This window comes from Lasioglossum baleicum, chromosome 7 (assembly GCF_051020765.1).
Source record: "Lasioglossum baleicum chromosome 7, iyLasBale1, whole genome shotgun sequence".
NCBI classification, from domain to species: domain Eukaryota; kingdom Metazoa; phylum Arthropoda; class Insecta; order Hymenoptera; family Halictidae; genus Lasioglossum; species Lasioglossum baleicum.
Window position 1 is genome coordinate 4550826 of NC_134935.1, and position 19776 is coordinate 4570601.

A 19776-nucleotide genomic window follows, 5' to 3' on the forward strand; every position below is an offset into this window, starting at 1 on the left:
CATATGTCGTTGGGAATATTCGGTATACTTTGAAAGCTTGAACATTCGAATTTTTCAAGTAATAGTCGAAACGATAATGTATCGGAAATGGTAGCCGTGTGACGGCGCCACGAGAGCGTCGCGACGCGTCTCGATGCGACGCGAGTTGCGGTCGTCAGGCGGCGCCGGCCGTTCGTCACGAAACGAGGCGGGGTTGCAGAAGAGAAGTTCGCATGAAAGAAAGAGAAGGAAGGATTCAGCGAATTCGCGCAACGTGAACTTGAGGAAAAGAGAAAGAACCGCGGAGAATCACGAACGAACGTACGGCGAGACTAGCGCCCCGGTTTTGCACTCTCTTCGTTACTTTCCTGCCCATCCTGTCCCGAGACCCAAGCACAGTTCCGCCAAATCGTGACACCTATATCATTCATCTTTTTCTACATACATACATTTTTTATCTCGTTGTCCTTCTTTGTCTGACGCCAGCAAACGCCGTTCTCTCTTTTACGAAAATACACAAAAACCCGAACCTGTTACACCCCAGCTTTCTGTAGTGATTTCACAGTGTACACCTGAAACAAATAGACGTGGAAAGAGGAGAAAGACCAAAGCTGAAGACGACGAGGAATACTTGTGCGTGAAACGATTCGAATGCATGTGAACATCATGCGTGCTTTCCTTACATGTGTGTGTGTTACATCAGTACGAGGTACGATAGTGTCTCGTCGTAGGTCTCTTTCGATCCTACCAGTGACTAATTGAGCGTGCACATTCAGCGACTTTATGGCTGGACAATGCATCGACCAGGATAACGCCGGAGCAAGGAGACAACGAGAAATCCTCTGAGTTCTGTGAGGATCGTCTGTCTTCGTACTTGTTCCTTTCATCCGTCTCATGGGTATGCGTTCGAAGTTGTTTCATCCAAGTAATATTCAATTTCTTGAATCTCTCTCGTACGTTCGTATCTCAAACCAACCGATTTCTTCCTGTTCTCGTGTACATCTGCAATTCATACGATTTCTCTCATATTCGGGTTAAAACGTGCACGTGTTGTACGCGTGTTCTATGTATGTACATAGAGTGCAGTCTATACATCCACATATTTACGTAGTCATGCATGCCGGTTTTAAAATATTAGTGTAGGCGCACGTATGTATTTATGTATCACCTAGCAGCGACAGTAATAGATATGTAGATATTTTGTAATCCGTAAAATATGTAGTTGGAAAAATTATAATACCTGGGACATTCATGTTTATTCGGCAAATCGGCGAATGTTATAGTTATGTACATACGCTGCGGTCGACCGATCCGCTGCACAATTTATAGTTTGCAGTGATAATAACTCTCGTGTTACGGATTCAGCGGAGTGCTGAAATTCTTGTTATGTACTGCTTTTCCGTCTGCACCGGTCTACGAAATTCAATTATCTGTTAATTTGCGATGCTTTGTTTACCGTAAATACATGTTACACATATCCTATTTTTAATCAATATTTGGTCAATCCCGTATTAAATATTTTTTCCAATATCGAACAGGTGCATGTCTGACAATGGGGTATAGTGTACGTATTAATAAACGAAGAGTAGCATGTAGACGACACGAAAGAACCTTTAAATTATTTCGATTGATGTGTGCACGCACGGTCAAAATAGGAGCAAGGGTAAACTAGGTGTATGTATTATCAAAATTGTTCCTTAGGCTCGTGTAAAAGCGAAATTAACCTACTTTGCCAGTGCCCACACATAAAAGACTTGAATCATAATGTTCCTCTTCAACGGTCTGGATGCTTATGAATTGTTGCCTTTGTTAAAATATTTTCTTTTATTTTGTAGATTCATTTAAATCGTATGTAAATGCCCACATTATGCGTCCATCTGAAAGAACATTCATATTTAAAGAATAGAGCGCATTAGTCATTTAGTCGAATAACCGCGATAATGAGGTAGATAAGAAGTACAGTTCACAGTTTATAAAAATCCGCGTTACGAGCACTACGGTAAGCAATATTATTACTATCAATTATTCGGTAACAGAATATGTACAAAGAATTGGGAAAATTATAAAACTGAGAAACTATTTAGGTTCAGATCACTGAAATGTTAATACGATTTTACACGTTGTTAATGAATATTTCGAAACTTTTATTGTTCTCATTCGGGCGGTGAGATATCAGCGAAAACTCGGAACAGGTATTATCAGACAGAGAAGATCTGAAATCGAAATTTTTTTTATCGGTTTCGTTGCGTGTAACTTTGGATTATATGCCACACTGCGCTACACCGCGTATACTAATTGGCAAAAAGCGTCAAACCGCGATTACAATTAGCTAAAAATAATTATTATGTTCTCCACACGATCATAAAATTGTTCTTGTCGGGCAATTATTTCGGTAACGAAGAAAATGATAAACGATATTACAAATCCTTTTATATTAATAAACGTATTCGTATTGTTTTCAGCACAAATTTCGTATGAGAAATCGGTCACAAGGAATTCAAGAGAAGGAACGAGAGAAAGCACACCGGGCAATAAAATCGTCGATACCGGCCGATAATGATGCGATAACCGGAGGGGGTGAAATCGCACAGAAGGCAGATGGATCGAACGGCAGATGATACGAAAATCTATCGAATAATGTGCAACTCTTTATGGCCGTGTCTGCATGCAAAATTTAAAAAATCTTTCACACCACGTAAACAAATTATCCGATAAAGCATGAGAACTTTTTACAAAGACGTACACAGACGACGAGATTGTACAATGGTTTAAACGGATAACAGAACAACATCAATTTGTAAAGATAAAAACGGATCGCATGTTTTTCGATCGTTTCCGCTGGATTAATAACAGAAATTATTATGGACGAAATAAAGGTGGCGAACTTGGGTCAAGCGGCTTCGGCCGCGTGCTCGATGGCAACGAATTTTTTGGCGCCAGTGAAAACCGAACGGCAGATCTACGAGAATTCGATGCTCGAGGACGATCCCAATGCCAACTCGGTGGTACCGACTTCGCAAGAGGACAGGACCGTACCGAGATGGGGTCCTAATCACAAAGGCGCCCAAGAACTAGCAAATCTTTACAGCACTGGTAATTATTTGAACCGTTATCTTCTTATATAATTCATCAACTCTTCTCAAGTATCATAAATATATATATATATATATATATATATATATATATATTTATTTATTTATTTATTAGCTTCTCGTGAAAGTATAGTCTCAATATTTTTGGTAATATGTTTCTTGTAAAATGTTCTGTTAACAATTTTTGGACAATTGATAGCTACGATTGTATTTGATTTAAAACGGCAGAGTAATATTCACGCGACACGCGACTTGCATGTATGTTTTCTGATTTTAATACTTGCCAAAACATTGGCTATACATCGACCGCACCTTGAAATCCTCGCTTGTGTGCAAAAATAAAGAGTAGTTCAACAATATGTATCTTTGCGTCTACACTGCACGGTACTTATAAAGACATTATTATGATTTTCTTTTTTTACGCGTTTGCATGGTTACGAGTAAATAAATAATATATTATTAAAATATATTTTCTGTTTGTTTCAGGAAAAAGGACGCAAGAATGTATTTGTGTCGGTATCTGCATTACACTCATGGTGGTTAATTCAATATTTATCCTTGTCAGGTTACGATTCGAAAATTTGAGCCCCATTGCGGTGGCAGCGTTTTGCGGCATCGTAACGGCAGATTTCGGGTCTGGTTTCGTCCACTGGGCTGCCGATACTTGGGGTTCTATAGAACTTCCCATTTTAGGAAAGGTAGAAATAATAGCCAGAAACGTTAAAAGAAGTAATAATTAAGTGACTTCTATTAAAATATTTGTTCGAGAACTCGTGATAAATTAACGTATATTATAAGTTGAAATCATTTGAAATAGAAAGACAACAGTTGTTTTAGAAGACATTTAGGAAAGCTTTCCTATAAACATGTTCTTGAATATATGTATACATTGTTTCGTGTAACGCTAAATATAAATATATTCATTTTGCAGAATTTTTTGAGACCTTTTCGAGAGCATCATATTGATCCCACAAGTATAACGAGGCATGACTTTATAGAAACTAATGGTGATAATTTTATGGTCACAATACCATTCCTTTGTAAATTAACATGGGATTTTTTAATACTCCCGGAGTCGGAGATTCAGCAAAAGTTCGTTTGGACCTGTTATTGGTTTCTACTTGCCATTTTTGTCGCGATGACTAATCAGGTAAATAAATCAGATTTTCGTGAAAGTCTTTATAAACTATTCGTTAGATGTAATATTGGGTTCATTTTTGTATTCTTAATTCTACTAAAAGTAACTAGAAATACACAGACGTACTTCTTGCGTGTCATTCTGCATATCTCATTCTTTGTCTTAAATTAAAGCATTCAATGTTAATCGAAAAAGAAATAGTGGTACATAACATGAAAGATCTGTTCCAGATACATAAATGGTCTCATACATATTTTGGACTACCTGCTTGGGTTGTGTGGTTACAAGAACACAGAATTATATTACCCAGGAAGCATCATCGTGTACACCATGTTGCACCACATGAAACCTATTTCTGCATTACGACTGGATGGTTGAATTGGCCATTAGAAAAGCTTCATTTTTGGTATACACTGGAAGTCATAATTGAAACTTTGACTGGTTTCAAACCAAGAGCCGATGACTTGAAGTGGGCCCAGAAACGGTCTTGAGAATTAATGTGGTTCATTGTTTTATGCATTTTTATGGACAAAAAACAAATTTAGCAAAAGGTGAAAAATTTCCATGAATTTAATAACTTCATGGAAAGGACATAGGAAGGAATTGCAAACTTCGAGGGGAAAATTAAACCGATGAATATAATTTTTTTTTCTTATACTTAGCACTACGAGGCCTTTCCTACAAAATAGATAGCGTGATTAAAGACATTTAGTATTACTTGAACATGCTTTTGAAGTTTACACATTTATAATACATATATGCAATAATATAGATATGTACATATTCTATAAGAAAAATGTGAGTAAGAAAACATGTTTGCGTAACTATGAACAATTGGCCTGACAAACTAAGCAATTATACGTTTATGCACTGCACAATCATTATACAAGTAGCACAAATTTCAGCGGAACTTAATTTCATGTTTTACATCATAATTTAAAAACAAAAGGAAGTACTACAAAGTTGAGATTAAAATGTTGCACAGATTATAGAGCATAATAAGTGGCTATGAAATGAAATCGAGTGTTGAACATAAGCATTGACACATACATGTATACCAGTATATGTGTATGTGTATGCATGTATATATGTATTTCTACACAAATATTTATAAATTAACTTAAAATTTGTTTGCACACAATTTAAAGAGAGTGTAATTTTGGAAACAATTTATATTTTAAATTAATGTGCTAATTCGCACACGTCTAGTCTGCTGTATCTGCTTGAGCACAGTCACAAATTTCCCTGAACCTCTGAAAAAAATATTAAGTAACAAGAGTAACAACGATATTTTATCCGAAACGAATATTGTCAATTTAAATAGTACCTACTTATACACGCTCGCTGTAAAATCAAGTAAATACCTTTTCCTTCTTTTCTTAATTAGAAAAGACCACAATTGACATACAATTTATATTTGATAACTTTTAATATACAACTTGCCACTGGCACTGACAATTTCGAAAGTTGACAATGTGGTCTTCGATCCTAATTTTTCGGTTGAATAGTATTGTCACAATTTGAGCTGAAACTTATAGAACAGTGTCCAATGTGAAATTTATAATAAGAGCAATGAAATTTTTATGGTTAGTTGATGACTATGAGATAAATGTTTTACAACTCTAAACTAAAAACAACTGTTTTTGTTTTTATGAACTATATATTCTTAACTTGTGACAAATGTTCTAACAAACATAAAAATAAGGTGCTAAATATATAAGTACAAGTTCTAGGTTCAGGGACCAATCGAGGGCCTATTGCTCTATGCAGCAGTTTTCGAAGTAATTGGTTTGATTTGGGTAAAGTATACTGACGTACAAATATAATGATAAGAAGGTGACTGAATATTTATATTGAATTTTATGCTGGTGACTTTAATTTTTATACCTATTGTATTTTTTATTGGCAACCACTGTGAAAACGCCTTATGACATTCAGTATACTTTATGCAGAGCTTTACCATGATATATGTTCCTTGCAAGCAAATCATTAGTAATGTCTTTTAAAGGAAATAATAATTATAAGACATTACAATTATAATAAGTACTGTAATTGTTATTGTTGTTGTTATTGTTATAAAGAAAGGAGTATAAACTTTAAAGAAAATTGTCATATTGTAATGCGTGCCAGAACTGAAGCTTTCTCTTTACATAGATCTATTTAATAGTTAACTAACAATTACACAAAGCAAAGTGAAACACAGAAGTATATTTTTTGCTAATTTAATTTTCTATGCAATATATAAAATGTCACGACTCTGATTCCTTTTTGCAAATGTAATTTTTGTAAAAACAGATGACTTTATAACGACATAGAACTAATATATATGTATATGTATATATACATATTATGTTATTATCAAAGGAGATACGAAAAACTAAAAACTATATTTATTGTAGTCCAAATGCTTCAAACCATTTAGTCATATACTTTACTAAATGTTGATTTGAAGCACGGACTTTCAACATTCATTACAACGAACACAGAAGATTATTAAAATATAAAGAACTATTATATATGTAAAGGAAGCATATAATAGATGTATGATAATTATGCAATTCTATTTGATTAATTTAATTTAATTAATATCGAATCACGAAATATCTTGATTAAAATAAAATGTCTTGTTCACATTCCATAAGTCTAATTATCTGAAAATATTTATTGCACGAATATTTTACGAATTGAAAGTCTCTATAGTTGTTTACATGTACTATATACTTATTATATATATATAACAGGCGAAAATCATTGTTCATAAATTATTCTTTCATTTGAATGATTTTTGTATATATTATACTTACATGAATCTAGTGGCAGTTAATATTAACACCAGCCTTATAAAATAAAAACGAAGAAAATATTTATTAAAAAATAATCTTATTCTATAATGCTTTGAGGCTACTCTAAGGATATTTACTTCGACAGTTAGTCTCAGTTTTAGAAAATATACATAGCGATAAGCAAAAACGGAGAAGTTATAACTCTATTATGAGGTATTAAACATTTTGACTTCTGAGTAATATGTTTAGATACATGGAAATGTTTGTTTTTTAAGCTTAAATTTATAAAAGAGAAGTATAAACTGCATAGTTCAAATAAAACAAAGGATACAATGGCTGTAAATATATATATTGAATTTGATACATCAAAAAACATTTATATATCTAATTCTAATTCCAAAACGGCAGACCTATTTTCATATGATTATAATCAAGCACTTTTGACGTGATTACATTGTGTCATTGTTCATCACAATTTTTCATTCGGTTTTATAAAAATTTTTTAACAATCTTGAATGATAGGACAAGGAAAATGTAATAGGTTCAATAAGATACTATAATATGCTGTTTTTATTTGCTTAATTTAGTATAGCATAAACTGCATTTAAAGTTTGCATATTAAAACATATATTACATGGAAAATATAATTATTTATTCTGTAATCTACAAAACCACGTAAAATGAAAGAAACAGGATGTTTAAAATAATATATCAGAGTGATCTTATTCTTTTTTTAATAAACTTATCTGTTTTTATTGGGAGAATATAATAATAAATAAGTATCGACAAAAACTTGACTGACAAAAGAAATTGCATTTGCTACATATGCATGTGTTTGATCAAAAGTTATTATCTAGTACGATAATGAATAAATATAATATATGTATAAGTAATATATATAATTAATATAAGAAGTTCATAAAGGACCCCTTGTATGTATTTAAAACTATAGTTTATGTTGCTCCACTAATAATCCACAACGATGCCTTTGACAGTGTCAAAGTGATAGTCAAACAGAAATTTGAACTCGTATTTTATACTAATATAGAACAAAAATGTTTGTGCTGTCTAATTATGATTTCGCAAAGCTAAAACTTTTCTTCTTTATGCAATTGACAAGGCATAAAGGAGAGAAAGATGTTATTTTGTGATATCGCATATATTTTATATATTTATAATTTGTATAGTGAAAGCTGCACACGAAGATTTAATATTTATTCATATGGAATTTACTTTTTAAGTATCAATATATTGTATAAAATTTTATGCTGCAAAGAAAAGGATCGGATATGGTTCTTCATATTAATAAATCTTAAAGTATTCATTTATATATACCTGTTGTATCATCGCTTTTTTACATTTTATTTTAGCTACACGCGTAGTTTTTTAGTATTTTTTTTCTTTTACGAATTTTCAGCAACAGGCTTTTTTTCTAACGAATATTTAAAATTTGATGTATACGTGATATTTCTCGCTTATTGCTTTTCATTTTTTCGAAAGAGACATACGCAGCTAAAGAAAATGAAAGAATCACCGATACCCGCCTATATTTGAATTTTGAATCTCGTTCGAGAATCGGTCGGTAAAACAGTTTCACGTGAGAAGGCGTTGTTGCATCGGCGACGTCAACGCAGATCGATAGCTCTACTCACGGTACGGATCTACAGTATCTTGAGAATGTTCACGGTAATTCGTCATCCGTTTCTCTAAACAGTTGGCAGAATTTGAGCGTTCGGTGTGACGATAGTCTGCCGTCGGCGTCCGTTCGTAGGAAAGCGAGAAGGCATTGAAGGGTACACCTTTATCAGATTAAAGTAAAGCGAATTCGTTGAAAAAAGGGAATCTGATACTGAAAAAAGTAAGATTCAGTAACTGAAGGTTAATCGGCTTGTAGTTTCAACTTCGTTTTGGATCCCTTGACCTCTTGAACTCCCCGCGGGTTTTTTCATTCTCGTGAGGTGAATAACAGTGGTACATAGTCGAACCCCTGACCCCTCCTCGGGAGGTTTGCGCCTCGGCGCCTATGCTATACCAAAGGAAAGAACAAGAAATTGCGGAAATAGGAAGGTTAAGAGGACGGCACGAAAGGGAGATCGCGCCGTCCATCACCATGAAGCTCGTTGACCACGTGGTGAGGAGCTTCAAGGTGGCCAAGGTTTTTCGTGAAAATTCCGACCGCATAAACAGCATCGACTTTTCACCGAACGGGGACACTTTGATCTCTTGTTCAGAGGATGACCAGATCGTGATATATGACTGTGAGAAAGGCACTCAGGTGCGCACAGTTAATTCAAAGAAGTATGGTGTAGATTTAATTCATTTCACACACGCGAAGAATACCGCGATACACAGCAGTACCAAAATCGACGACACAATCCGCTATCTAAGTCTACACGACAACAAATACATCAGATACTTCCCAGGTCATAGCAAGAAAGTTGTGTCGCTGTGTATCAGTCCTATAGAAGATACATTTCTTTCTGGTTCTCTAGACAAATCTTTAAGACTATGGGACTTACGTTCACCTAATTGTCACGGTGTTATGAATGTCTCTGGACGTCCGGTTGCCGCCTACGATCCAGAGGGTCTGATTTTTGCTGCAGGTGTCAATTCGGAGTTCATTAAATTATACGACTTACGCAGCTTCGACAAGGGGCCATTCGTCACGTTTAAATTGTCCCAAGAAAAGGAGTGTGATTGGACAGGATTAAAGTTCAGCAGAGACGGCAAAACTATACTGATTTCCACGAATGGTAGTACAATCCGTTTGATCGATGCATTTCACGGCACTCCTCTACAAACATTCGCAGGTTACCTGAACAATAAAGGAATCGCTATCGAAGCTAGCTTTAGTCCCGACTCGCAGTTTGTATTCAGTGGATCTACAGATGGTAGAGTGCACGTATGGAACGCTGAAACTGGATATAAAGTTTGCGTGCTAAACGGCGATCACCCAGCACCAGTTCAATGTATTCAATTTAATCCTAAGTACATGATGTTAGCATCGGCATGTACCAACATGGCATTTTGGTTACCAACCGTCGACGAAAGTGCATAAAGTTAATGCATTTGACACTGGATGGGCAATGCTTCTAAGAATTTACATAATTTTCTGCAAGAATAAGATGCCAGTGTTGGAATGAACCCAAGAAGCAGAGGACTCGTTGTAATATCCAGGATTGGCCCGCTTGGCTTGTTTCGAGTACAGTCGTCTACCGTTTACATAGAGAGCTGTCTACAGCACGATGTATGTGACCATCGTAATACCTTGTCAATATTTAAGAACCGTGATGTACTGTTGCTTCTCTTCTTTCTTAAACCATACTACAAATATCGCTAGTATTTGAATGTGTCATCTTGTGTACATAATTCCTTCTTGTGTTCCTATGTGTAGCATAACGATATAGAATTATCTATTCTACACTGGGAAAACTCTTTGAATTGTACATTTAAACTAATTTCCGAGTGGTCGATGATTCTACATACGCATCTTTATTATTACATCGCATCTTTTGACTATAATTCCACGAAGTCATATTATGATCACGCACCTGGGATCGTCGCAGAAAAAGAAATTGATCTACAATGCAGTATTCCAGCAATATTATACATATATACATATATATAGATATATATACATATATATGTATGTATAGAATATTTGACTAAACAAGTTCTTGGCACGAGTCAGCTTATTAGAAACGAGTTTGAAGCACAAACGAGAAATATTGCTGAACCGTGAATGATTCATTACGATGAGACTTAAGAAGAATTATTGCAAGACACACGCAAATACACATCCGCGTGCGCCTGAGTCCAATTCTAGGATATTGGTATCTGAAAAACAGTGAATTCGTAGCTGCTAAACTTGCGTATGAAGAAATATTAACGATGGTATTGTAACGATGGAAATCGAGCGATTGGTTACATTGTTTAAATTTCTCCCCAGTGGCCGTCCGAAGTCAGGGATAGATTTCGTTTGCTCGAACCTTGTCGTTAACGGCGTCTACACGAAAATTTAAACATGAATGCAACGATACATCGTCGAAGCGCATTAAGAACGATGGTTATCGAGCTTATTTATTGTGCACAGTAAACACACGGACGTTCAAAATAGACACTCTGTTGATGGCAGTAAGGTATCACACATATTTCTACGACTTCCATGCGATAAAGGTATAATAATTCAGAAAGTATACTGCCATAAACGGCACTTACGTTATTACATATGTATTATTCTAGATACGGTATCGTTTTTAATCTACATGCGTGGAACCGGCGGGCCGGGTGAGAAACATTCGATGACGGTAGAAAGTGCGATTAAGTCTAATCGTCTCACGGTAGTTCAGTAAATTTTAATGTTTATATCATCGCGATATGATATTTTCATCTTCGACAAGGGAAACAGGAGCGCTCGAACGGACAGGATGCAAGCACACGTGCGGGGTAACTGTTTTTAATGAAAATTATTAAGAGAAAAGAGAGAAGAAAAAAAATGGGAAATTGACAATCCATAATCTTTTGTATTCTGCAATTAAAATAGTCGAACAAGATCGTCTCGTTTCGCTGTACGCGTGTTTGATAAAACGCAGAGACTATTCGACAGTTTTATCATTAACTGCAAGAAAACCTCTTGCTGGATATAGTATTGCACAATTTTGTGTAACTTGTCGCACGTGTTTACAATTTACTTGTGTATACATTCTGTCCGTTCGATTACGTAGCCCTGCCTTCATCATACATGTATATATCATTATATTCACAATGTCCTCTAGAATTTCTAGACGTTTTCCTTAACATACTTTATGCAAGAGTAGATAATTATTATATACTGTATTGAGAAGCGCGTGCGTGTATGTACGATTGCGTTTTTGTGTATTGTTTCATCAATTCTATCTAAAGGCAGCATGTCTGCAAGTGTGTATGCGTGTATGTATGTATGTATGTATGTATGTATATGCGAGTCGGTGACCACGAGGATGTATCTTTGTACGTAGAACGTGTTTGCTTGTATATCTTCGAATTTTGCGAGCTCACCTTCGAGCGCATCACATTGTGAATTGTGAATGTGGGAGAGAGTTCGCGCCTCGTCTTGTAAAATAGTATTTTTCTAAATGGCGAAACAATGTGTGAGCAACTATATCGGTGATTCTGTGTTGGAGCAAACGATGTATACCGATTATGATTATTTAAGAAATGCGTTCCACGACTCGAGATAAAGAGATGTCAGACGCGATACAAATGAAAATCGTCTCATGAAAGTACCATGATCGATCCACGTATATAGATTAAACACTCTATCTCATATACTGCCAACTTATAAAATCGAACGGGTATGTCCTAAACACTTTGACGATACGTTGATCAACTGCAGACTTTCTGTTATGTGCGCGACCACTGTGTTCCCGGAAAGGAGGAAAAAGATGAAAATAAAACTTGTATATACTGTGACAAGTTGCGCCAGTGGCGCACCCAGGATGCAATCTTGGGGGGGGGGGGCGAGTTGAACCCAGCCCTAGGTTTTGCGTGATGACCTTTATTATATCTGTCAAGGACTATTCCGCGATTTTAATTTTGGAAGCTAAACATTTTTCTTGGGGGGGGGGGGACTTGGCCCCATGGCCCCCCCTGGATGCGCCACTGAGTTACGCGATAGAATATCACCTGATCGGCGGCCGTGCGCCGCGTTAAGGGGGTAGACTCGTTTCTAGGATTGCAAGGGTGCGGAATGCGCGTTCTCATTTCTCGATAATGCAAAGATGGGGTTTTTCAGTAGTCAAATGCGCTAGATAAAAGATCAATCTAGGCCGCGATCGCCCTCAAAAGTTCTATTTTATTACGTTTACGAGGCATGGCATTTACGAGGCATATTTTATTACGTTTGGAAGCATGTTATATATTATATAGTAGCTGTCGCAGCTTTATGAAAATAACTTCCGAATAATGCAAATTACGCCTCGTAAACGAAAAAATAAGACTTTTGAGGGCGGTCGCGGCCTAGATCGATCTTTTATCTAGCGTTTTTGAATACTGAAAAACCTCATCTTTGTATTATCGAGAAATGAGGAGAACGAGTCTACCCCCTTAAAATCGTACGTTCCAAGTTAGGGATTCTCCTTTTATCGAGGGAACTTGACGTCACCCTCATCATTTTGTACATATACATGTTATGTGTATATATACATATATAAAAAGTTCTTTTTTTACATATTTGAATTCTTTCTTATAAATTCGACCATATACGTTTTTCTCATTCTGTCGTCAAAAACAACTCCTGATTTCATATTATCCGGCACATTTGCTCTCGTGTCATTTTTCACACGACTCATACGGCTGCTTAACAAAGGGATTTAGAATTTTAAATGAAATAGAAAAAAAACAAAGACTAAGAAGAGTATTCTAGTAAAATATTTATTGGATAAAAAAAAGGAAGAACGGAAGCATACCAAATGTATTGTGATCTGCCGACACGAATTATCGTTTGAATTTGTATTTAGGCATTTCTTCTAAGTTCCTACGTTAAGTTTTCGTACGAAGATTTTCTGCGCAATGTAGAGAACCAGTGGAACGTTAAAACATATTTTTCGCAGTAGAGTGACTTAGAGAACTAGGAACATACGAAAACAGGGGGCTGAAATCGTGACGTGACATCTTCCAAACGGTAACACGAGAGTACTGCACATTTTGAATGTTTTATTTTACTCGTGATCGGATACTTCGAGTTTATTGTTCTTCTAAACATTAACCAAAAATATTTTGATTATTCAGTCGTAGTAATGAGGCTACGAAATGTAATTTGGATTTGTGGATTTTCAAATCGTGTGTACTCGATGCTGTGTTCTTCGTAAATCACATATATTTTTTTTACGCGTACAAGCTATTTACTAGTAAATAATAGTGATTATAAGAGCTACCATTCAAAAACCATTGTATTATGTACAATAACAAAGAATAAGTAGTTCGTATTGTTTTGTATAATATCACACAGGAATCCGTTCGAGAGAGTGAAACGAAAAAATGAAAAACTTTAGCGACCATATTTATATATAATTATCTATGTTCCAGTTCGCTAAGCCAAGAGAATATTCCTGCGGACAGATAAAATTCTCTTCCACTGACAATTAAACGTAACAACATATCAACGCGCCTATTAGAAAACTTTTAATTAGATGTTCTTTTAAGTCTCTGTCCAAAAAGTAGGCATACATTAATTATATATATATATGTATATATATATATTTGAATTTTTCTTATTGATAAAAGATTTACGTGCGCAGAGTAAATTTCTATGTTCTCAAAGTAAAAGAAATAAGAAACAAAAAAATAGTACTTTCACAAAACGATTAATAAGATTTTACCGAAAAAGTCGAAAGGAGACAAATTCTAATAAAACAGTTTTTTTGTACATCGAAATTTGGTCTTATCATTTTACTTCTTCTATACATTCGTTTTCAACGACGAATGAAATATTACCTCACCAGTGAAACACCCAATTAATTAAAGAAATTAATTTCTGTGGGCATAATTCTTCTTTTTTCATGATTGTTTACGTTCTGCATTCATTTTGAAGATCGTTATAGTGATACTACGATATATACTGTATAACGATGTGATTGTTCGAAGCTACATAATACGTGTGTTAATATAACTTAATTACTCCTATGAAGTACATAAATCGGTGGAGTTTCTAGTAACTAATATGGTTAACGCTGCGAATCTTTAACGATAAATGATTTCTCTGATAAACTTCCGTTTTCTCCTGTACGATAATAAATTTCTCATTTGTGATATACTATAGAGATCGCAGAAATTTCGTTCGAATCCGAATAATGTTTTTGATAGTTTATTTTTATACTTTTGTAGGTTGTATCAGCCGCATTTATCGCGATTTATTTGTGACTATTCGTATAGTTATGGAAGTGCAATACGTACGAGCAGGATATTTATGAATTCCAAAAAAAGAAAAATGGATTGCACTCGTGATCACTGTCATAAGAAATAATATTTTATTTATATAACTGTTTGTAGTTACAGGAATCTAACGTATACATACACGAATATTGTAAATCGTAAAACAGGTTCTTGAAATAAATCCGAGTAACAAAAGTATGATATTACGTCTATTGTATTTTTATGAAAGTTTTCGATGGTTCCAAAAGAATTTGATGGGAGCATATACAATTTGTTATAAGCTGATTCGACAACTGTATCACCACAAAAAATTTCATAATTTCAATAAAAGAAATATATATTTTTTAAAGTTTCTCTTCAAATTTTTAAGATTGAGTTCATTATGAGTTCGTATTCATCTGACAGTAGATTATAGTATGTATATAAAATAAGAAACATGTAGGACCAATAAAAAAAGACTAATTTTTTTTTAAAAATCATTTTCGTATAATATTACAATAGAAACAGAATATTCAGAAAATAATGATTTTACTTCTCTATTGTCTGTATATGATATAATGATTTTTCCTTGTCAGAAATTGGAACTGGTGCTCCTGACATCACGTCACGACCCTCTGTAGTTTTTGGAAATGCTATTACGCTTCTTATACTTTCCGTATTGCACAACAAAGACATGAAACGATCCAATCCTGGAAAAAAATTGAAATTTCAAATGATATTCACGTCAATATATTATTTGTTAGACGTTCTAAGTAAAATACCTAAAGCAATTCCACCGTGTGGCGGGGCACCGCACTCGAAGGCTGAAAGCATGTGTTCCAAAGATGATTCGTCTATGTCTAACATTTTTAATATTTGTTTTTGTAAATCTGATTGATGAATACGTATTGATCCCCCAGCGATTTCAGAGCCATTCATAACTAAATCGTAATGCAGTCCTCTAACCTATAATTATTTAACTCAATTTTAAGTGCATTACGATAACGATAACGTTCTTGAGCGATAACATTACCATTGTCGGATTTTCAGAAAGATAACGAACGTCATCTGGATGAGGTTGTGTGAATGGATGATGCATAGTTTCTAATTTATTCTCCATGTGATTAAATGAAAATAATGGGAAATCAGTAACCCATAAAATTTCGTTTCCAGGAGATCGAATTCTTTCTCCTTTACTCTCTATTAAATCTGTGAATGCAACACGCAATCTTCCCAATAGCGATTGCTATAATTTCATAAAGAAAGTTAGTATATCTGTGAACACTACATAATTCACAATGGTATACTCACTGTGGGGAGCTTTTCTCCGCAAGCTAAGAATAAAATATCTCCATCCTTTAAATTTAATTTTTCTTCTATATTTCCCTTTACAATGTTAGAATAAATTTTATTCGAATCTGCTGCTGCATGTAGTATTTTTAATTGAATTAATCTTACAAACGGGAAATCGCGCTGCAGCTTAGAAATATGTTCTTTGGTAGATTTTGTAAGAAAATTCTAAAACAAATATAAGAATATATAGATGCAGATAAATTAAAAAATATTAAATTTAAATTCACACATTTTTTTACAAACGTACATGTTGATTTGGATAAACTAAAGCATAAATCTCAAAATTCTCATCCCATTTAACTTTTAGTGTTTCCTCCACTACAGAAGGGTCAACCATATTCGTCAGTTTACAAAGCTGAAATATAAATACTATTAGTTTCAATAAATAATGAAAAACTGTTTACAGTAATGTATGATTGTTTTACCTGATATGGTATTCTTAGATCTGGTTTATCCGTACCGTACAGTTCCATTGCTTCGTTAAAAGTGAGTCGTTTGAAAGGACTAGTTATAGGATCCAATTCTTCGGGCCAAGAATACAGCAACACATTTTCAGTTAGTTCCATTATCCCTTCGCAATCGACAAATGACATTTCTATGTCCAGCTATGAAAAACCCATTTATAAAATATGATTCTTGGTCCGTAATATGATACACTTACAAAATACGAACCTGGGTAAATTCAGGTTGTCTATCGTGCCTAGCAGTTTCATCTCTATAACATTTAGCAATTTGAAAATATCTGTCGAAGCCACCAACCATTAATAATTGTTTAAACTGTTGAGGACTCTGTACCAGCGAATAGAATTGTCCCATGTGTTGTGTTGGAACAATAAATTCTTGAGCTCCCTGCATATGTATATACATATATATACACATAAATATTTGAAAAAATTTTAATGTAAATGCAAACATTTCAACACACATACTCCAGGAGTACATTTGAATAACGTAGGTGTTTCTATGTCCACGAAGCTGCATTCGTTAAGTAGGTATTCCCTCATTTTTGCTGTAACTTGAGAACGTAATCTTAGATTTCTTTGTAACTCAGGATATCTCAAAGCCATATATCTATGTTTCATCTGCGTACTCTCCTTTGCTTTATTAAATTGTCTCATAAAAAGAGGCAAATTTGGTTTGGCTGGATTTAAGACTTCCAGAGATTCTATTTGTACTTCAATATCTCCAGTTTTCATTTCATTGTTCTTCTGTCCCTTTGGTCTCTCGACCACAGTTCCCGTTATACTTAGTACACTTTCAAAAGTCAAATTTGCAACTATTTCCGCCAGATCTTTTCTCTGGAGTTAAACATAAGAAATTTTTATTTCCCAGTGCCATACATGTTATCGATAGATTATTTGGTAACTTACATCATTTGGTATTAGCATCTGTGTACAACCATAAGAGTCTCGTAACGTAATAAATTTGTTCAATCTTTGAAATTCTAGCCAGCCGTACATGCGAACATGATTTCCTACATTCTCAATGTTAAGTTCACCACATGTGTGAGACCTTGAAACAAATTTGTTAACAGGTCGCACATTGTCTTTTATTAGCTGTTTTTCAATAGCCAAATCGTGAGTACAGGCCACTAGGACCGAACATTTTTTCATAAGCTTGAAATAAATTACATTACATAAATTCCATGAAATAGTTAAACAATTTAATAAATATTAGGACTTACTTTGTGTTTACATAAATGATTTGTACAAAACAATTTACGAAACTGATTCTTCGATCTCATAATAGTACTTCGAAAACTGAACATCTTGCTTGTAACCAATAAATTAATAATGTTTATGAATATTACAGGATATTTTTAAACATATTTTATTAATCGAACATCACTTATATACAAATAAAATTTAATATTTCAAATGTGTTCCACTTTACACCTTGCACATTGTATACGCAATTGTTTGTTTTTTGCAGAGTACTGAGCATAGACATAGACAGACTTATATCACCGACGAGATATAAGGATATCTCATAATATCTTATATCTAAATATATCTCGTCGGTGCCATGGTACAACACACACATAATCAGGTTTACGATCAAAACATTAAAAAATTGTATATATTTACATAAACAATTAAAAACATTAAAAAGATTTTTTAACAAGTCAACGAATATTTAAATAATCGTTTAATAAAATTATTTACGAATGAAAATAAGTCTGTGCCACTACCAACCACTACTGACCACTACTGACAGTACTGACCAGTACTGACTACTGACCACTACTGACTGCTACTGACCACTACTGAAACTCTGAAACGCTGAAAGAAAGCATTGATGACCATTGATGACATTGATGTCGTGCTTATAAATGCTTAGAAATATTTTCGTTTGTGTATCAGTCAGTGTCAGTGTTATCGTGATTTCGATGAGTATTACAAAAATATAGTTACTTATATTTATATTTATAGGTATTTTGAACTGTATCACTGTATGATTTATTGAAGTGTTCAGACATTTCAACCAGAATGGCAGAAATCGAGTGGCCGTGGCAATACAGTTTTCCTCCGTTTTTCACGTAAGTACGAAATGATTGTCGTATTGTTTCAACGATAACTTTAACGTAGATTATTGTGTTTTATTTTCAAGTACTCGATTGAAATGATTTATTTCGAAAATAAGAATACGTACGGGTTTAGCACATTTTGAGGTTAAACATGGTTACACACAAAGAATGACAGTTTGAGACAACTGTTTTCCTGAGGGAATTTGTTGTTTTATTCAGTACACAATTCCATTCTTAATTAATGGAATTCCGTTTCTTTTCATTTGCATTAAAAAATTTACACATATGCGAGTATTGATTGTGTGTTACTGTGCTACTGTTAAATTTTTCAGTCTTCAACCGCATATGGATACTAGAGCTAAACAAATAGCAGCGTGGAAGGGTTTAATATTGGAATATTACCGTGTGACAAAGCAGTCTTCGGTGGATATTCGAGAAGCACACTCGAGCCCGTTGTTCAATAATGCTGCAATTAATCGTATCCTTTCCATATCGCTTATGTAAAAACAATTGGTAAACGAGATGATGAAGAATTTTTCCTTAATGTATGTAATAGGAAAATTACCTTCAGAAGTTGTTTTATTGGTATTAGAAGAATTAGCAAAGTCTGGGAATGCAAGTCCAGTAGATAAGGGTAAGCAAAGATGGCTGGTTTACTGGCATACTTTAGAAGAATGGGGCGAGATGATATATAATTGGGCGCAAGAAAAAGGATTTATTGGATCTGTATGCACTCTGTTCGAATTAACGCAAGGAGAAGATACACCAGATCAAGGTGTGATTTTGTTTAAAAATGATTCTTGGTTAAAAGTGAAAATGGAACTAAACGATTAATTATATATTTTCAGAATTTTATGGACTCGATACAGAAGTATTAATCAGAGCACTGAAAACTCTAGAAGCATCCAAAAAAGCAGAGTTAATTTTATTCGACGATAATCAAGGTGTAAAGTTCTTCTGAACAGGTAACTGTATAAAAAGAATTTCTTTACAATATGTAAATATAAACCTGGA

The 19776-nt window shown here is 34.4% G+C and overlaps 4 protein-coding genes across 11 annotated transcripts; 3 read left to right on the plus strand and 1 right to left on the minus strand.

The window, feature by feature from the left end:
* The first annotated feature begins 133 nt into the window (after nt 1-133).
* Kua (Plasmanylethanolamine desaturase Kua) lies at nt 134-8530 on the plus strand. Of its 4 annotated transcripts, XM_076427182.1 has the most exons (7): nt 134-688; nt 756-877; nt 1815-1978; nt 2442-3072; nt 3558-3769; nt 4003-4221; nt 4440-8530. In XM_076427182.1, exons 4-7 carry the CDS (start codon nt 2841-2843, stop codon nt 4698-4700), a joined length of 924 nt encoding a protein of 307 aa, XP_076283297.1. In that variant the 5' UTR covers nt 134-688; nt 756-877; nt 1815-1978; nt 2442-2840; the 3' UTR covers nt 4701-8530. The 4 variants fall into 4 exon arrangements, with proteins under 4 accessions (XP_076283297.1, XP_076283295.1, XP_076283294.1 ...); XM_076427180.1 differs by lacking the exon at nt 1815-1978; XM_076427179.1 differs by lacking the exon at nt 1815-1978 and having other exon boundaries at nt 134-904.
* A 192-nt stretch (nt 8531-8722) lies between these two features.
* Wdr82 (WD repeat domain 82) lies at nt 8723-15101 on the plus strand. Its single transcript, XM_076427177.1, has 2 exons — nt 8723-11168; nt 11235-15101. Exon 1 carries the CDS (start codon nt 9016-9018, stop codon nt 10048-10050), a length of 1035 nt encoding a protein of 344 aa, XP_076283292.1. The 5' UTR covers nt 8723-9015; the 3' UTR covers nt 10051-11168; nt 11235-15101.
* Nucleotides 15102-15125: 24 nt separating this feature from the next.
* Asprs-m (aspartyl-tRNA synthetase, mitochondrial) lies at nt 15126-18500 on the minus strand. 2 transcript variants are annotated; one of them, XM_076427156.1, is made up of 11 exons: nt 18401-18473; nt 17920-18171; nt 17606-17851; nt 17165-17533; nt 16908-17084; nt 16661-16840; nt 16483-16590; nt 16194-16400; nt 15916-16128; nt 15665-15848; nt 15126-15592 (listed from the first exon to the last, which is right to left on the minus strand). In XM_076427156.1, exons 2-11 carry the CDS (start codon nt 18001-18003, stop codon nt 15432-15434), a joined length of 1929 nt encoding a protein of 642 aa, XP_076283271.1. In that variant the 5' UTR covers nt 18004-18171; nt 18401-18473; the 3' UTR covers nt 15126-15431. The 2 variants fall into 2 exon arrangements, with proteins under 2 accessions (XP_076283271.1, XP_076283272.1); XM_076427157.1 differs by having other exon boundaries at nt 15130-15592; nt 17606-17747; nt 17920-18500.
* Nucleotides 18246-19751, plus strand: Vps25 (vacuolar protein sorting 25). Of its 4 annotated transcripts, none has more exons than XM_076427192.1 (5): nt 18246-18284; nt 18668-18774; nt 19095-19240; nt 19319-19537; nt 19611-19751. In XM_076427192.1, the coding sequence occupies exons 2-5, from the start codon at nt 18725-18727 to the stop codon at nt 19721-19723; spliced, it is 528 nt and encodes a 175-aa protein (XP_076283307.1). In that variant the 5' UTR covers nt 18246-18284; nt 18668-18724; the 3' UTR covers nt 19724-19751. The 4 variants fall into 4 exon arrangements, with proteins under 4 accessions (XP_076283307.1, XP_076283305.1, XP_076283304.1 ...); XM_076427190.1 differs by lacking the exon at nt 18246-18284 and adding an exon at nt 18454-18597; XM_076427191.1 differs by lacking the exon at nt 18246-18284 and adding an exon at nt 18497-18603.
* Nucleotides 19752-19776: the final 25 nt, after the last annotated feature.

What these genes read in the sequence shown, in the direction of transcription:
- Kua (XM_076427179.1), top strand. Translation starts at nt 2,841, where the DNA reads ATGGACGAAATAAAGGTGGCGAACTTGGGTCAAGCGGCTTCGGCCGCG. An exon ending in AGCAAATCTTTACAGCACTG is followed by an intron (nt 3,073 to 3,557) that starts GTAATTATTTGA and finishes TGTTTGTTTCAG; the next exon opens with GAAAAAGGACGCAAGAATGT. An exon ending in AACTTCCCATTTTAGGAAAG is followed by an intron (nt 3,770 to 4,002) that starts GTAGAAATAATA and finishes TTCATTTTGCAG; the next exon opens with AATTTTTTGAGACCTTTTCG.
- Wdr82 (XM_076427177.1), top strand. Translation starts at nt 9,016, where the DNA reads ATGCTATACCAAAGGAAAGAACAAGAAATTGCGGAAATAGGAAGGTTA.
- Vps25 (XM_076427192.1), top strand. Translation starts at nt 18,725, where the DNA reads ATGGCAGAAATCGAGTGGCCGTGGCAATACAGTTTTCCTCCGTTTTTC. An exon ending in AGTTTTCCTCCGTTTTTCAC is followed by an intron (nt 18,775 to 19,094) that starts GTAAGTACGAAA and finishes TAAATTTTTCAG; the next exon opens with TCTTCAACCGCATATGGATA. An exon ending in CAATAATGCTGCAATTAATC is followed by an intron (nt 19,241 to 19,318) that starts GTATCCTTTCCA and finishes TGTATGTAATAG; the next exon opens with GAAAATTACCTTCAGAAGTT.
- Asprs-m (XM_076427156.1), bottom strand. Translation starts at nt 18,003, where the DNA reads ATGTTCAGTTTTCGAAGTACTATTATGAGATCGAAGAATCAGTTTCGT. An exon ending in GCGGAGAAAAGCTCCCCACA is followed by an intron (nt 16,129 to 16,193) that starts GTGAGTATACCA and finishes ATGAAATTATAG; the next exon opens with CAATCGCTATTGGGAAGATT. An exon ending in TTTCTGAAAATCCGACAATG is followed by an intron (nt 15,849 to 15,915) that starts GTAATGTTATCG and finishes AAATAATTATAG; the next exon opens with GTTAGAGGACTGCATTACGA.